The sequence below is a fragment of the Vicugna pacos genome, chromosome 6 (assembly GCF_048564905.1).
Source record: "Vicugna pacos chromosome 6, VicPac4, whole genome shotgun sequence".
NCBI lineage: Eukaryota > Metazoa > Chordata > Mammalia > Artiodactyla > Camelidae > Vicugna > Vicugna pacos.
This window is the reverse complement of record NC_132992.1, coordinates 65210507-65229320: the sequence shown is the minus strand read 5'-3', so window position 1 is coordinate 65229320 and position 18814 is coordinate 65210507. Positions and strand designations below refer to the sequence as shown.

At 33.5% G+C, this 18814-nt stretch overlaps 1 protein-coding gene across 8 annotated transcripts in view; it reads right to left on the bottom strand.

Moving 5' to 3' along the window:
* The window catches only part of GPHN (gephyrin), a 432492-nt gene that overhangs the window by 296726 nt on the left and 116952 nt on the right, over positions 1-18814 (bottom strand). For all 8 annotated transcript variants that reach the window (XM_006206958.4, XM_006206955.3, XM_072963279.1 and 5 more), the window contains exon 3: positions 14991-15048. In XM_006206958.4, coding sequence (XP_006207020.1) covers positions 14991-15048 — 58 coding nt within the window. The remainder of the gene's footprint in view (positions 1-14990; positions 15049-18814) is intronic.

Sequence of the window (18814 nt, the reverse complement as noted above, 5' to 3'; positions counted from 1 at the left end):
AGTGATTTTTCATGACTCTAAAAATACATGCTTAATAAAAAGACAAAAATAATTTAATATAGATATAGAAAAGGTACAAAGAACTGAAAATTACCAAAATTTTACTGGCGATAACCCATTTAAAACTTGTTAATCATCCTTCCATATGAACTTCCATACATAAACAAATACACACACGTACACACAGATAGATGCACACACACATGTGTATTAACTTTCTTTTTCAATTCAACAATGTATCATTAATAAGTTCACTTTGATGATTTTTAAGTCTACATAAAATATTCTTTATATTTTAATTTTAAAGTCCTTGGATAAATATTTATGCTGCTTTTAGTTTTTCACATCTATAAACAACATTATTTACCTTTATACATTTTCTAACTGTGAGCCACTGAGTGAAAGAAGATCTGTCTGGCTTGGGGGCAAGACAGACCTGGGTGCCATTCCAGTTCTAGTCGACTTACTAGCTTTGTGTCCATAGGCAAGTTACTGAAATTCTTTGAAACCTGGACAACTGTTAAGAGGAATAAAGCAAATAAGAACATGAAAACATCTACTAAATTCTGGGTACATAATAGGAACTTAAAAAATAAGTGCCTCTTTGTATGTGCATGGACACACATACACATTATAAAACTATTAAGAAAGCTAAGATACATGGTCAAACCATATTATTTATTATTGGCTTCTGTACACACCAAAATTTAGTGTGTGTATACATCTTCATATTTAAAATATATGAGTAGGACATAAAAAAAATTTGTCATAATTATATTACCTTCTTTCAAATGTCAGTGATTTACCTCCAACAAAATTTTGTATATGATATGGCTTTTCCTTTGAGCATTTTATTCCATGCTGAATATAGCTAAGTAAATAATTGAACATAGATAACATATATTATGTAATTAATTTAATTCTGTTTAAAAATCTCCTTAACAAAAACCATCTCAAAACAATCTTATTCACTGATATTTAGCCCCATGTGAAATACAAAAGGTCTGATTTGCAATAACTTCTATACTAATCACTGTCACAATGGTTTGGTTTTCCATGAGAATATCAGTGGTAAGAATATCCTGAAGATGTTACAATGTAATCTATTAGTAAAGAATAGCAGAGAAAATTCATTTTAGCAAGGTTAAATAAAGTATAGTATTCTGGTGGAATTTTAGCCAAGACTTCTGTGTAAAGATATTATGTAATAATTAGCAAGAGAAACTATAGAACACTGATCTATCTGGAGGAAGCAAAAAATAGCAGAAAGATAGGTAGGCTTAAACTATCTTTTCAAAGAGAGCCAAGAACTGTTCCTTTTACCAGATCAGATTGTTCCGAAGTTGAGAGGAAAATTACCTTCTCCACGTTACACAATGGTAAGGCTAAATTCCTTTTTTGTTTGTTTGTTTTTTTAAGGGACTAAAGGATCAGAAATACAGTAGAGAGAAAACCTGCCAATTTGGTATTTTTTATATTTTAAATATATGCATTTTTTCATCATTCCTCTGGGATGCTCCTACTCTGAGGAAAAGATAACATGGGTAAAGGGGCTCTAAATTAAGTGAATAGTACCAGAAAAGGAGATCAAAATCATCAACAGTAAACAGACCAGTCAATAACACTAAATTAATTGGATTGCGGGAGTGAATAAATTTCCAGTTACAGGTTCTTTCCTTTATGCCTTAAAGACCCCCCAACATTCATTATTCTCCCTAAATATGAGTTTTCCTTTTAATTCCTTAGCTCAGGGATTGGCACTATCTTCCATGAAGCTGTCTAAGCTAAAAACCTGAATTAATCTTTATTTCTATTTCCCTTTCTCAATTCTACTTGGATCTTATCACTCAGCTGTCATTTACTGTATGTTTACTATATGGACCAGGCACTGTGCTAAGTCCTTTATGAATATTTAACCCTCACAACAACAACAGTAGGTTTTGTAATCCAAAAAAGATAGGGTTTTTTTAAATCCATACTTTTAGGAAAACAGAATGATTAACATACAATTCAATTAAGGTGCAAAGCCTGCTTTATTAACCACTGACATACCTCACTACTTGCCATTACTGTTAGAAAGCCTTGTCTTTATCATCACTCATCTAGGTCAGTACAGAGCAACCTAAGTGTTCTGCCTCTATGCCTCCTTCCAATTCACTTTGATAAAGATAGTAAATCTTCTGAAATATATCTGAAAATGTCTTTGTTTCAAAATCTTCAGAAGCTTCCCTCCCCAAGACATACAAATCATTTACAAAGTGGCTCCAATCTAACATTCCAGCCTCATCTCCTACAATTATTCTTAATGATCCCTTGACTTTAGCCACACTTGCATTTCTCAAAAACTATTTATTCACGTGTAGTGTCTTTGCTTACATTTTTGGTTTTTGCTTTAGAAGCCCTTCCCATCATGTTCTCCATGAAGAAATCCTTTACCCTCTAAGCCAGAGTTAGTCACTGTCTCCTCTGTGCTCTAGAACAATTTTATATATATTTAACATAGAAATTATATTTTATATCAATAAGATTGTCTCTTGCACCAGACGTTCAATGTCTTCAGGATCATTCATTTAATCAACAAATATTTATTCATTAATTATAAATGAAAAATTAACAAGCTGACTTACATTTAAATCTGAATTTCTATTCAAAGACACTTTTAATATAGTAAAAAGGGAAGCAACAAAGTGTGAGAATAAATGTGCAATACATGTATCAACAAAGGACTCATACAGAATATATAAAAAATGCCTACTAATAAAAAAGAAGCCTAATCTAATTTTTAAAAAGTGGAAGCCATTAACAGTTATTTCAAAAAGAAGGATATTCAAATAGCCAATAAACATACGAAAACATGATCAATATTTTTTTGAGATTTAAAAAAAATTTTTTTTAACTTTAATTGAGTAATAGTCATTTTACAATGTGTCAAATTCCAGTGTAGAGCACAATCTTTCAGTTATAGAGAAACATGATCAATATTATTAGTCATCAGACAAACACAAATTAAAAACATTTTTGGTCACTATTTCCTGAAATGATTAAAACTAAAGATGACTGACAATACAAAATATTAGTGAGAAGGTGAAGCAAACTGGAGTTCTCCCAAAATGCTGAAAAGAATATAAATTCATACATCTACTTGGGAAAACTGTGTGCAGAATCTAGTAAAATTACTCATGTATATACTCTATGACCCAGTATCTCTAGTTCATATCTAGCCTATTAGGTGGATTTCTAAGGAGTATGTGTACATATGTGCATCAAAAGACATGTTCAAGATTGTTTATTGCAGCATTATTCATAGTAGCTCCAAACGGGAAACAACCCAAATACCTTTCATCGTAAGAATGGATAACTAAATTGTACATTTAATAACAACAACAAAACACACAGCAATGACCCATCGATATAAAGTTCAAAACAAGTAAAGATAATTCATAGTGACAGAAATAAGACAGTAGTTACCTTTGGGGAAGAGGGAAGGTGTAGTGATTGGAAAAGGGCACAGGGTGGTTTCTGGGATACTGGAAATTGTATTTCTTTAGCTGTGGTGGTTACTCAGAGTGTTTATTTTGTGATAATTTAACAAGCTTTACACTTGTGATTTGCATAGCTTACTCTATGTACAACTCATATAGAATATTATACTTCATTAAAAAGTTTATTTTAGGAAATAGAACCCAAACAAGAGCTATGAAACTGGATGAGATAACCAAGGGAGTTTAAACACAGAAAGAAAATGCTAGATAAATTATTATTGAATAAATAAGTGGGTAAATAAGGGATTTAAATAAATTTAGGAACAGCATTGTAATTAAGAGAATGGATATCAGAAAGTCACATATTGAAGTAAACATTTCCTACACGAGTTTGCAGTATTTATGTAGAAAGACTGGGAGAACATTTTACATGCTACTACTAATTCTCACTATCATAAAAGAACTCAAACTCTAGGCTTGAATCTGGCTCCACCACTACTTGCTGTGTGACCTTGCACAAATCACTTAATGTTCTTTGCTTGTTTTTCTCACTCATGAATAGGAACAATAACACTACTGACCTCAAATGTTTGTTATGAGGATTAAAATGAGTTAGTGTTTTTAAAGCAATTACCAAAGTGCCTGATTCATTGAACATTAAACAAACAGCCACAATCTTGGCAAAAGAATTTTACTTTGTGATTTGACTTTACTAAAGCTTATATAAGTCAATAAACTGAAAAACTACTAGATATAATAAGTGTTTCATAAAAAGTAGTTAAAAGATTTATACACAAAACAACTTTTACATACCCTATTAATAATCAGTTAAAAATACAATGCAGGAGTTCTGCTTTTAGGTAGAGTGTAGTAGGTCACAGCGGGTCAATATTTACATGATAACGAATAGAGAAAAATCAGATAATTTTTTAAATGCTACTTTTAAAGACATTGAAGAGCAAAAGAAACAACAGACAAAATAAAATTTCAGAAATAGGAAAACTTTTCTGAGTTAAACTGATAATCTCCAGCTTTTCCTACCTACCCAACCATCCCCCTGGGGGTATTTGCTGATTTTGATCACAGTGCTAAATCATCAGCTTTTCCAGGCAGAGAACCTATACTGAGAGGAAGAGAAAGCAGGAAGCTTTCAGACATTTAGAAATGAGAACCCTGAATAGACTTAAACACATGACCTTTTTTCTCCTTGGAACAACTGTGGCTTGCAGTGCTGTACATAAGGCTATAAAGCTAGACACAAAGCTTATGAAAGGCAGCGTGAAATTTTTTGCATTCTTCACAGTGCTTAAGAAACAAAGACCCGCTAGGGACCTGACCAAAGAACAATACAAGTTTCTGCTTCAAGATATTCGCCAGTTTTTGAGGCTTATACTGGTTAGGCTAGAGGCCAAAGAGCTAGGCTGGAACCTAAGAATATCAAAGCTAAATCTACTGTAGTGTAGGAATGAAGGGATGGAAACCCACTATATTCTCAACTCAGCTCAATTCTTGACTAGATTGGAGTGATCATTTTCTCATTATTTCTGCCTATCGGTAGAAAAGAAGACGCTATGATGGATGATAAATCATCTATAACCAATATGGTTCTTCTGCACATAAAATAAATTTATAAAAATTACTTGGCATGCAAGAAAATAAGACCCAAAACCAGGAAGATAAAACAGATGAAAAACCGTACAACAGATGCATGGGGAGTTCACAGCCAAGAATTTTAAACTATGACTAATATATTCAAGAAAATAGAGGAAAAATAAACAAAATAGATAAAATGATGGAGAATTTCATCAGGAAATGGAATCTATAAAAAATTAAATGGGCATCGTAGGACATAAAATTACAATATCTGAAATTCAGATCTAAATGAGTAGGTTTATTAGGATTAAAGAATGTAAACGTAGGTCAAAAGGAAAAATGCAGAACACAGGATATTAAATTCAAAGACAAATCAACAAAAAAGTACAAATTGCTGTAGAGAAAGTAGAAAGACTGAACAAAAAGAACAGGAAAAAAATATGTGAGATAGTCTATAATTATATATATTAGTCCTTTATATAATATATATACACTTAGATCTCAGAAAGAGAAACACTATATATAATTTGGAGCTATTTTCTTAGTGGCTGCTCTAGTGTTTACTGTGTAACTTCTCAGAATCTACTTCAGATTTAGAGTAATAACTTAATTTCATGAGATACAGAACCAACACTCCTACAGAGTTCTATTTTTGTTTTATTTTTTTGCTACTATTGTTATCTATACTACATATATATTTTTGTACACACAAATACACTTATCAAATCCAACAAATACTGCTATAATTAAGATTTTATGTAATTTATATTTATTGATGAAGCTGAGAAAAGAAAGAAGTATATATTTATAGAGTTTGTTGTGTTAACCTTCTCATCTACTATTTCTGGTTCTCGTATTTCATTCTTGTGGATTCAAGATATCATCTGATGTTATATACTTATTCCAATGCAGCTTTGCTCTCCCACCTACCTTCTTTGGGCTGCTATTGTCAGATATATTCCATTTCTATACATTATAGGCTCAACAAAAGTTATATACATACTGTTTTATACAACTGGTTTTCAAATCAGTTATGAGAGAAAAGGACAAATATATGCATTTATACTGCCTTTTATTAATACATAAATATCTTTGCCAGTGCTCTTTATGTGTGCTGTGCATGAATTTGAATTACTGTATGCAGTCACTTGCTTTCAGCCTGAAGAATTTTCTTCAGTATATTTTGCAAGGTGTATCTGCTAGCAATAAATTCTCTCAATTTTTGTTTATCTGGGAATGTCTTTATTTCAGCTTCAATTCTGAAAGACAGTTTTCTTGTATACAAGATTATTGGTTTGTCAACAGGTTTTTTTTTTCAGTACTTTGAATATGTCACACTACTACTTTCTGGTCTCCATTTTTATTGATGATAAGTCAGATGTTAATTTTACTGAGATTCACTATGTACATGGTGAATTATTTTTCTTACTGCCCTAAAATTTTTTACCCTTGTCTTTTGGCATTTTTATTATGATGTGTGGTATGAAATGAATGTCTGTCCCACTAAAAGTCCTATGTTGAAACCTTAATCCCAGTGTGATGGTATTTGCATTTGGGGATCTTTGGGAGGTAATTAGATCATGAGGGTGAAGTCCTTACAAATGGGATTAATGTCCTTATAATAAAAGGCCAGGGAGTTAGCTAGCTCTTCTTCTCATGTGAGGAATGCAAAGTCAGCTGTCTGTAACCTACAGAGGGTCCACACAAGAATCTGACCACACTGACTCCATGATCATGGAATTTCAGACTCCAGAACCATGAGAAATAAATTTTGTTGTTTATGAGCCACCCAGCGTATACTTTGTTACAGCAACCGGAACTTACACTAAGACCAAGTGTGTGGGGATGGATCTTATCGAGTTTATCTCATCTGGAACTGATGGAGCTACTTGGATGTGGAGATTAATGTTTGTAATTAAATTTGGCAAGTTTTCAGCCACTGTTTTTTTTAAAGTATTTTGTGTGCTCTTTTATCTTCTTCTTGTACTCCCATTATCCATGTTGGTATGTTTAATGGTGTCTCACATTTCTCTGAGGCTCTGTTCATTTACCTATCTTTAAGTCTGCTGTCCACTCAGAACTGTTGTTGAGTGAGCCCCACTGGCGAACCTTCCATTTCATTTATTATACTTGCAACTACAGAATTTGCATTTGGTTCTTTTAAAAAAACGAATACGTATTTCTATTGATAGTCTCTATTTCATGAGACACTGTTATCATGGCTTCTTTACTTCTTTAATATGGCTTCCTATAAGGTTTCTCTTTCTCTCTTTCTCTCCTTCTCTCTTCCTCCCTCCCTCCCTCCCTTCCTCCCTTCCTTCCTCCCTTCCTCCCTTCCTTCCTTCATATTTAGATAGACTGCTTTGAAATCCACCTGCTAAATTCAACATCTAGAGCATCTCACAGGTAATTTCTGTTGTCTGCTTTGTTTTCTGTGTATAAGTCACACTCTCCCATTCCTTGCATGCCTTAAAATATTTGTTGAAAACTGGACACATTATATAATATATTGTAGCAACTCTTAATACTGACTCCCCTCCCCACTTCAGGGCTCTGCTGTTTGCTTATTTATTTGTTTACTGAATTGGCTATCTTTAGAAAGGACGATTTCCACCCAGTATGAAACTTCTGATACTGCTCCTCAGAGGGTGCAGCCAAGGTACATACAAAGTCACCTTGGGAAGGTAGTGGTTTTAGTAGGGCTTTCTTTGACTGTCTCATCTTTTCCCTTGATCTCTCTGTTAAGCTATTTGCCTATTTGCTGTCACATCTAGCTGTTATGCTCTACTAATTACACTACTGTGATAAGTAATGCCTGGGGACATACATCACTTCAGAGTCTGATCCAATTAAATTCAGACAGGATAGTTTTTCAGCCCACCTTTTAGGTTTGTTCTGATCCAAGGAAGACTCTTTCTAGCTGACCCTTTCCCAGGTTCATTCTGATAAACTAATTTAGCTTCTTGCTCTTGTAGAGAGATTATCAGCTTCCTCTTAATTGTTTACCATCAAAATATCCATTGTTTTTTAGGGTGACCTTAGGCCTGAACTACTACTTTCTGTTTCAAATAAGGCCGTTTCCTTTGGGAAGAACTTCAGAGCAATATGTTCTTATGGCCTAACATGGATAAAATCTTTAAGCCACTGTTCCAAGTGCTGTGTAGGAGTGTTAGCCTTTGGTCTGCTTGAGTTGCCTCCTAATTTGGATGTTCTACTCTATCAGCAAGCTGAAGGAGGGTAATAAGGCACCTAGCATTCCCAGCCTGCTGCATCTGAACTAGAGCTTCCACCCTATGAATGGGGGCTGGGTAAAGGAAGGGAGCCCCTGACTTTCAACTGCATTCATTAGGAACTTAATCTCTGCAAGTCAGAGTTGGAAGCCATGAGAAATGATGAAGGTCGCCCCATCTTGGACAGATACCATAACCCTTAACTGGGAGCTGACAGGGAGAGGAAGCCCCATACTCTAGTCCTTATCTGCCTAAAGTGAAGTTTTCATCAAGTTGAGGAGGGTTGGAAGATATATCAGGTTGTGGCTAATTGCCACAGACTCTCACTATTTTATCTCAGATTTACTTGAAAAAATGTTTTCTTGTTTGCTGTATGTGTTTAGAACAATTTCAAGATACATTAAATCATTGTTTCTTTAAAATTTTTACCATATATGGTTGATTCACTGGGGAATGAGTCCAATAGAGTTTCTCATTTAAGATTTGTAGAAGTAGATTTGGTGGTAATTCAATTTTTAAAATTATACCTCAATTATGCAAAAATATATAGATAAGTTAAAATAAAAATATAAAGATAAAGCATTCCATTTGTAGCAGGAAACAAAAAATAGAACATAAACTCTTTGCCTAGTCATAGGTTTTGAACATTTTTCCTTTTATTCTCTAACAGTTCTTTGTCTAAATTTAAGTCTATTATCCATTTGAGTTAATTTCTGTATAAGGCTGAAATTAATTTTTTTGCTTATGGATGTCCAATTGCGTCAGTATTATTTGTTGAAAAGATTATCCAAAGTGTATTTGCAGCTTTACTGAAAATATGTAGAAAGCTTTACATATTTGTGTAAGCCTACTTACAGGTATCTATTTTGTTCCACTGATATATGTGTCTATCTTTCTGCCAATATTTGATTATTGTAGCTAATAGTAAACTTTATCATTGGGTAAAGTTAGTCTTTCCACTTTGTTCTTTTTCAGTTATTTCAGCAGTTCTAGGACCTATGCCTTTCCATACAATTTTAGAATTTATATAATAGTATGTCTACAAAAAAAAACTGTTGGGTTTTTAATAGGAAGTGTGCAAACCTATATGTTAAGTTGGGGAAAACTGACATTTTTATTATGTTGAATCTTCCAATCTATAAACATGGCATATCTTTCCATTTTTTTAAGTGTCCTTTTGTTCCTTCAGCATTTTGTAGTTTTTCAGCATGTAGATAAGATGCGTGTCCCTTAGTGTGTACCTAAGTATTTAATTTTACTTGGAGTAATTGTAAATGGTATTTTAAATTTCAACTATTGTCATTCATAAAAATCAATAGTTTTTTATTTGGTGTTGATCTTATATCCCTCAAATTAACTTAACTGATTCATTAGTTGGAGCTTTTCTGTAGCTACTTTTTTCTATATCCATAATCTTGTGATCTGCAAATAGAGTTTTATTTCTTACATTCCAATCTTGGTGCCTTTTAATACATTTTCTTGACACTGTGCTATTAAGAATTTATAGTACTCAGTTGAATGAAAATAGTGAGAACACACAACCTTGCTTTATTCCTGATCTTAAGAGGAAAGTATTCATTCTATCACCATTAAGTACAATATTAGCTGTAAATTTTTGTAGATGCTCTTTATTAAGCTCAGGAAATTTCTCTCTATTCCTAGATGGCTAAGAGTTTTTATCAAGAATGAGTTTTAGATATTCTCAAACACCTTTTCTGCATGAATTGATATGACCATATAAGTTTTCTTCTTTAGCCGATATATACATACAGTAGATTATTACATTGGTTGTTTTTCCAATGTTGAGCAAGTTTTTACCTCAAATAAATCCCACTTGGTAGTAGTGTTTAATTTTTTTTTAATATTTTGTTGGATTTTATTTGGAATTATTTAGTAGAGGATTTTAAGTTCATAACAGATATTGTCCTGCAGTTTTCATTTCTGTACTGTCTTTTTCTGATTTTGGTGTAATACCAGTCTTATAAAATCAGGTGGGAAATGACTCACTAAAACTGAGTAAAACAGATATTCTTCTTTAACGTTTGGCAGAATTCTCCAGTGAAACCATCTGGGACTAGAGATTTCTTTTTTAGGAGGTTTTTCATTACAAATTTGATTTCTTTAATGGTTATACAACTACTCAAATTCTCTGTTTCAGTGTGGTTAGTTTTGGTAGTTTGTGGGCTTTGAGGAAGTGGTCCGTTTCTTGTACATTGACCAGTTTGTGAGTATAAAGTTTTTGAAAGTATTCTCTAATTATACTTTTAATGAATGAAAGATCTGCAGTGATAGTTTTTGTCCAATCTTGATATTGGTGACTGTGTCTTCTCTTCTTTAACTTTGTTAATCTCGTAAAAGGTTTACCAATTTTACTGAGTTTTTTTTTTTTTTTAAAGAACCAGCATTTTATTTCATGGATTTTCCCCTATTGTTTTACTGCTCTCAATTTCAGTAAAATTTCACTGATTCCAGCTCTTAACTATTTCATGTCTTCTTCTTACTTTGACTATATCTGGTTCTTCTTCTTCTAGCTTCTTGAGAAAGAAACATACATTATTCACTTGAGAGTTTTTCTCTTCTCTAAAAATTAGTGTTTTCATAGTATATCTTTTTCTATTCTTTTACTTTCAACCTACCTATGTCACTGTTTTTGAAATGAATTTCTTGAGAATGGCATATATTGGATTATGTCTAAAAATTCATTACATCATTTTCTGTCTTTTAATTGATATATTTGGATTATTTAATTCATATTTATATATTAGGACTTAAATCTGCCATTTTATTATTTCTCTTTTGTTTGTATCTTTGGTTTCTCATTCCTGTTTCCCTTTTTATGCCTTATTGTGGATTACTTGAACACGTTTTAGGACTCCATCCTAATTTATAGTGTTTTTCAGCATACTGTTTTGTATACTTCTTTTAGTGGTTGCTTTGAGTGTTCAATATATAGATATAACATCACAGTGTACCAGTACTGGCATTTTATCATTTCAAGTGAAATGCAGAAACTTTATTTCCATTTAGGCACTTTTGCCCTCCCACATTTAAAATATGATTATGTTCATTATTTACTTTACATACATTGTGTACCACATTATATGGTGTTAAAATTTTTGCTTCAGTCTTTAAACGTGATTTAAGAAAATCATAAGAAACGAATGACCACTCTATTTACCCACTCCACTGTTCTTTCCTTTCTGAATTTTCAGACCTTTTCCTGTTATCGTTTCCTTTCTCTTTGGAAAACTTATTTAGCCATTCTTTCAAGGTAGGTTTTCTAGTGACAAATTCTTTCAGTTTCCTTTTGTCTTAGTATCTCATTTCCCATTCATTCCTGAAGGATAATTTGACTGAATACAGACTTTGTGATCAATAGTTCTTTCTTCTCAGCACTTGAAAAATGTGGCACTTCCTTCTGGTGCCATTGTCCCCCAACCTCTCTGTCCATCTTGAGTCTTTTATATTGGTGATGATACTTTTCAGTTCACTAATTTCTATTTGGTTCCTTCTTGTAATTTCTGTTTACTGCATTTGTTTCAAGAGGATTAGCAATTGTGCGTTGAAGGTTTTTTTTTTATGATAACTGCTTTAAAATCTTCGTCAGATAACTCCAACATGTGATTCATCTTCATGTTGGTATCTGTTGACTGTTTATTCCTCATTCAAGTTGTGATTTTCATTGTTCTTAGTATGATGAGTGATTTTTTTTTTTTACTGTTCCCAGGACATTCTGGATATTTACATTATGAGATTTTGAATCCTATTTAATCTTTTTGGCAGATGTCCCCTTGGTGACGTTAATATGAGGGCATGACACCACTCTGGCAAAAGTGAAGCACTGATTTATACTGTCTCATTGAAAACAGTAGGGTAGTGTAGAAGTTGAGCTCTTCTTCCAGCCCTGCTGAAACCTTTCTCGTAAAAAGTGGGGCATCACCTTGCTCCACATTGTTGTTAGTATGCATAAACTAAATAAGAACTACTGTTGCAAGAAATATTGTGAAAGATTGCTGACAAAAACTGAATTATGTTTCATCAGTCGTATCTTTTTAATAGTAAATATACACCTGAGTATTTATACATGGTATGATGTAGATAGTTTATTTCAAATTTAAACTCAGTTGTACTACGTAGACAATTTAGAATTACTCAGATATTAGCCAACTAAAATGCACATTACAGTCAGATACTTCACATTTCCTTCAACCAAAACAAAAAGATTATATCTGACAACAGATGAAAATGCTAATTGTGCCACTAAATTTTGATGAAATACTTTATAATGGTTTTTCTTCTAACATTTTTGAAAAGAAGAATCAATTTCACATTGTTTATATTCAGACCTCAAACTCTCTGAAGCTGTTTTAATATACCAGTAATTGATGAAAAATCATCTACTATATGTCATCTATGAATCATGTGTTTTTCAAGGAATCTCTTGAGGAATAACTCTTATAACTCTAGAATTTAAAAAAATGAAAAAGCTATAATTTTAGAGAAAAGTCACTATTTTAAAAAAGCAACATTTCTGCTAGTTAGTTAAACTAATAAAAAAGACTATATTAATCCTGTTTCTAGGCTGGGCCTTCCTCAGGGCAACATTTTGGTCCACTGTTATTACCTCATATAGCTTTTGTAGGCAACTCCATTCACTAGCATGGCCTCAACTAACTCTTGCATAATGACAAATCCCAGTATCAACTGAAAGATAAATTTATCTTTCTTCTGAGTTTCAGGCTGCTTTATTCAGTGATTTAGTGAATATATGGTTACCTAAGTCTGTAACTTACCCTAATTTCTCTTAAACTTATTCCTTTTATTGTAACTCCTCTTTAGATAACAGCAACACAATCTACTCAGTTTCCCAAGCTGGAAACCTGGATCAACCTTTCCATCTGCCCCTAACCATCCAATAAAGCAAGTATTGTTGATTCTATTTTCTTAAATATTTCTCGAATCTGAGTTTTTTCTTCAGATTCAGTGCCACTGCTTTAGTTCACGTTTCAGTCATTTCATGTCTATATGCCTGCAATCTGGTCTCCTTCCTTAGAGATGGAACCTCCTTTATCCAATGAAATCATTTTTTTTTAACTCATCATAGAAAAAACTTTAAAAAACTCCCCAAACTGATTATACTACATTATTTCTTAAAATCACATAATAGCACCCCATGGTTTTCAATATAAAGTCCAAATTTCTTAACGTGTCATACAGACCCACTGCCAGTCCTGCATCTCAACTATCTTTATCTTATACCCTGTGGTCTGGTGCCATGTTATCTCCTATTTATGCTTTCACAAGTGAATCTGCCTCTATAGAACTCCAGTTTGCTGGGTATATCTCTTGCAAAGGCTTTGCCCATTATCTTTTTTGAATGGCCAAGTGTCCTATCTATGCATTCCATAGAACATTTTGTTTATCTTTATCATTTAACACATATTGCAACTGTAATATAAGACAGAGCAACCTTAAGCACCACAAACAATTCAATTAATTTCAACAGTTCACCTTTATTAATTTCTATTTTTATTTTTGGAAAAATTAGAGATCTGGCTTAAAGTTCCTCTAAGCCAAACTATTTTATGAATTTATATCAAGTTGGAAAGAGCCTCTTGACACTCCTGGCTTTTTTTCCCTTTAATGTTAGAATATAATCATGATATTAATTCTAGAACTACTGAGATATTGAAACTAATAGTATATAACATAGAAATCAATTCGCTTAACTGATATAAATATAATATAAGCAATTTAAAGAACTATTTACTAAGATTTGAATTTACTGAACTTGATTTTGAAGTTTGATCAAATCAATCTTAATGACTTTGAGATCTTGTCATGTCATTGTTAACAGCTTAACTCAGTCTTGTTTAACCTTGACTATTGCTTTCCAATTGTTAAATTTTATTTTTTTGGAATAGGTTGTAATTTCAGTTCTTACTAGATTATAAAGTGCCTTTAGACAAGGGTCACAAGTAATATACACAAAATGTTATGATAAATCACAGAGAAAAAAATGTGACAATGAGTGTGTATATGTCCATGAATGACTGAAAAATTGTGCTGAACACTGGAATTTGACACAACACTATAAAATGATTATGAATCAATAAAAAAAATAACAAAAACAAAAACAAAAAAAAACAAGTTATGCTAGAAGACTACTCCACAGGATTTAGTAAAATGTTAGAAAGAGAAAAATATAATAATGCAGTAATACTCAAATAGTAAGGCCAATTTTTTATGTATTGTACTGTAAACTTTATGCTGAAATTGGCCTAACATGTTATCACAGGAACCAGGAAATATTTACTAGAAGATTAATACTATTTAAAATTGGTGAAAGCTTACAGGGAAAATAAATTAAAACAAGATAAAAAGATAATCTAATATGTACACTAATGCTCATATACAGTGCTCTCTTAAGCAGGTTTTCAATGAATTTCACAAGAAAGGGTTCCTTTTTTGATTTTCCTAATATTTTTCTTAGAAATGTGCTGATGATTGTAGATTAAATCTGATGATTATCTGATACATTTTTTTTAATTCAAATAGGATACCTGGGGATTAAATGATGTCCTAATACATCCAAAGATTCAACAGTATAAAGAAAAAACAATCTTCACCCACCTTCCCACCAAGATACTAAGTCTTTGTAGAGGTGAAAAATGCCATACTATACCTTGATTTCTTCTATTTCGTCTGGTACTATCTTGTATGCTGATACAGTCCCACCCAACCTGAAATTAGGAGAAAAAGATATTCTCAGAACCAGCAATAGTGTATTAAAAAGTATGGACTATATCTACATTAGCATCAGAGTGCCACCAATAACTGTTCATTATCCATCCCAATACCATGGAGGAAAAATAAGGATTATGTGCTTAGGATTTCCATATACTAAAAAGACGTAGACAGTAGAAGAGGAAACATTTAGATTTTTAACCACAATTAAATTTCTCTCGTTGCTGGTTTTAATGATACTCAAATTGCCACTTTTACTGATGGTGCCTGTCACAACTAATATGTATCAAGAACAGTAGCAGGTAATGTGTTTGTTTGTTTTTTTAATTACTAGACTACTTTTTAGAGTAGTTTCAGGTTTACAGAAAAGTTGAACAGAAAGTAAAAATATTTACTTCACAGATTCCCTACCACAGTTTTCCCGTTATTAACATTTTGCATCAATGTGGTCCATTTGTAAAAATTGATGAACCAATATTGATTAAGCTTCTGTTTAAAAATAATTCAGACAAGGAATCAGAGAGAGGTGTGTGTGCCCAGGACTGCCCGAGGCAAAAGATGAGTATTCGCAAGTTACAAATTTAATGCCTAAGATATGATCCTTGCCTTAAGGCAAGGATTACATGTCTTGTACATTACATGTCATGTTCACTTGATCAAATTTTTTTTAGAAAACAGTTAAGCTTATGAGACAGTTATCATTTGCCAGGTATATCATGTATTATCTTTAATTTTTACAACTGTCTCCATTGTAAAAATGGGGAAAGTGAGACAAAGAGATTCAGTAACTTTTGCAAGTAACTGAATGATCTAGTAGGTGAAGGAGCTAAATGAGATACACTTTATATGCAAAACACATATCAGACTTCAAATACTGAGTATAAAAAAGATTAATTTTAAAATACTGATTATATGTTAAAATAACATGGATATATTGGGTTAAATAAGATACATTATTAAAATTAATTTAATCTGCTTCTTTTTAGCTTTAAAATATTGCTACTAAAATTTTTAAATTACAAATACGGCTTGCATTTGTAGCTAGTATCATATCTCTATCAGACAGGTGTTCTAGGCTCTTAAACTGTAAGATTACCTACCTACCTTTGCTCTAACACAGTGCTTAAAAAGAACTTTCTGATTACTTATTTAACTTAAGTACCTCAGTATCAGAAAAGAAAGGGTCATAAATAAGTCATATATTTCAGATACTTTAGGGTATCTCCTGTCCCAAATATAAATTAATAAATGACATTCTGATCTCTATTAAAAAATAACTTTATCCAATCAAATAAATTTTACTGAAAATTCTGCATTTAAACTCTTTTAATATTACCACTTATTCTTGCTAATGGAAGTAGTGTTCAGATCATGATTTGAGAATTATTTCCTAGACTTAAAGTGTCATAATTGAATGATGAAAACACTAATGAAATTTAACTTAATTCACATTATATAAAGTATGTAAGTGAATGCTAGTAAAAGAGCAGCACTGGATGTTACTAAAATGAAAAATTTTATAACTGTCTGTAAGAGGTTTAAAGTGGGTATTAAAAACATTCATATTCATCATCACATATTAAAATTATTCAATTAGAAGTTGAGATTGTTGGAATATCAGTGAAGAGCAAAAACACTAGTGAAAACTCAAAGACTTCATTTATAGCCTTGCAAATAATGAATTCATAATTTTATTGAGTTCATATTATATAATGGATACAATCCAGGGAATGAGGATGCAAAGAAATCATAGTCTTGTAGGAAGCAGATGAGTAAACAAAGATCTATAATATACTGCATTAAAGTGTTACAACATAACTAGGTAGAAGATGAAAGTTTAAAATTATTTCAAAGTAAAAAGTTTTTAAAACCTACCTATCATTATAAAATAGACTAGTTATAATAAAAGCAGTCTAAAACAACTGTTACATAAATGGTGTAGTAGATTACAGAATTAGTTCCAAACTGTTAGTATAATAATGATTCAAAGATGCTGTGGTGATAATGGTTAACTTCTCCAAGAAAAATGAAAATACAGTTGCTAGGATAAACTTCAATCCTACTTCAAAAAATAACCCATTTTTCTCTTGATCAATGTTAACTAACAGTTCTTCATACACTTCCTTTCTTGCAATCCTAACCTTGGGAAAGTAGGCTCCCAGATTAGTATTTCTGTATCAACTTCTAACGAATTATAATGATTTTGACTGTTAAAAAGGCAGGTAAAACACATGATTTAATATATTCCTCCTTGGATTAAAATGGACGTATGACATATAAACATTATGCATATGAAGTGTGTTGACAAAATAGTAGGATGCTCATTCAATCAAATGGCTACAAATGGAAGAAACTTGGAGGGCCTCTGTAGTATACTAAACATAGAAATGAGAAAGATTAAAACTGATGTAAACACCAAAAAAAAAATTTATAGAAAGAAACAATCCAGAAGTAAAGGAAACAACTAAGTCATAAGCAAGTCAGTTTCAAAAACTTCAAGGAAAGTGCCAAGAGGACGGAGTAGAGGGACACACACCTCATCCTCTCACAAATACAACAAGAATTACATCTACAGACCAAATGAATTGCACAGAACACCTGCTGAACTTTGGCAGAGTGCTTCTCACTTCAAAATACAGGAGGATTTCTCACAAAAACCAGGAGAAAAAAAGGGAAAAAAGGAAAAGGAAATCAGTGCAGGACAGGTCCTGCAGGGAGGGAGTAGCAAAGGAAAAAAGGCACCCTCCGGCTGGGATGCCTCTTCTCCAGTGAGAAGTCAGCAAGGACAGAAGCGGAGCTTCTGAGGCTCAGAGGAGAAATTACCAGCTGCTTGGCAGACAAAACTAAGAGAAACTGGCAATGGAGGGTCCCTGAGATCTTCAGGCCTAGATGCGAGCCAGTGGGGACAGGCTGGGACTGGCTGTTGGAGATCAGTGACAAACCTGGGGAGAGGGCTGAAGCCCACTGCACAGAGGCAGCCTCAAGGGAATGGAGGATGGTGTGAGCTGTGGCTGGGACTGTGTGCGGCACAGAACAGCCTGGAACCCCCATAAAAAAGCACCATTGCTGGTGCACGTGGGGGTGGGGAGGGGCACAATGCAGCCATGCCACAGCTGCTGTCTCCTCTCGGCCCCATCATTGGTGAGTTCTCTCAAGAAGAGAGATGAGGCTCAGTCATAGCCATCACATTGCTGCTGCCCTGCTCCAGGGTGGAGGTGGGGCTGAAACCTGAATCCATACCTAGGGGCCCCTTAATTTTACTAGTGGGACTGAGATTTGTTTACAGCCCCAGGCAGAGGGGGTGGACCTCTGCTGGTACCTCTGTGGACCCCCACCTCTGAAAAGGCAGCAGGTGGAGTTCTGGTGCATGGTAGGTATGGGTATGGCATTTACAACAGGCCGGCATATTGGATGTGGAGGTGGGGCTGGGGTCTGCGCTGACCCTGTGACGCACCATGGTTGCAGGTGTGTGACCGCATGATCCCTACAGCAGGTCTTAGTGCCTGACGTTGGCAGGTTTGCACTGGTGGCTTTGCAGGCACAGAACCTGGGGGACAACAGAGAGGGCGGCTGATGTTCCCACAGCTAGGGGAGGGACAAGGGAAGTGTCAAGAACACATAAAAAGTGTCAGACAACACCACAGAGAGTACTGCCCCGTGGACATCTCCCGCGGGGGTATACTCTGCAGCTCTTCTTTCCAGCTGAAGTGCTCCAACCCCACCTACCACATACTGCAGCTCAGAAATGGGTCTGAAAACCTC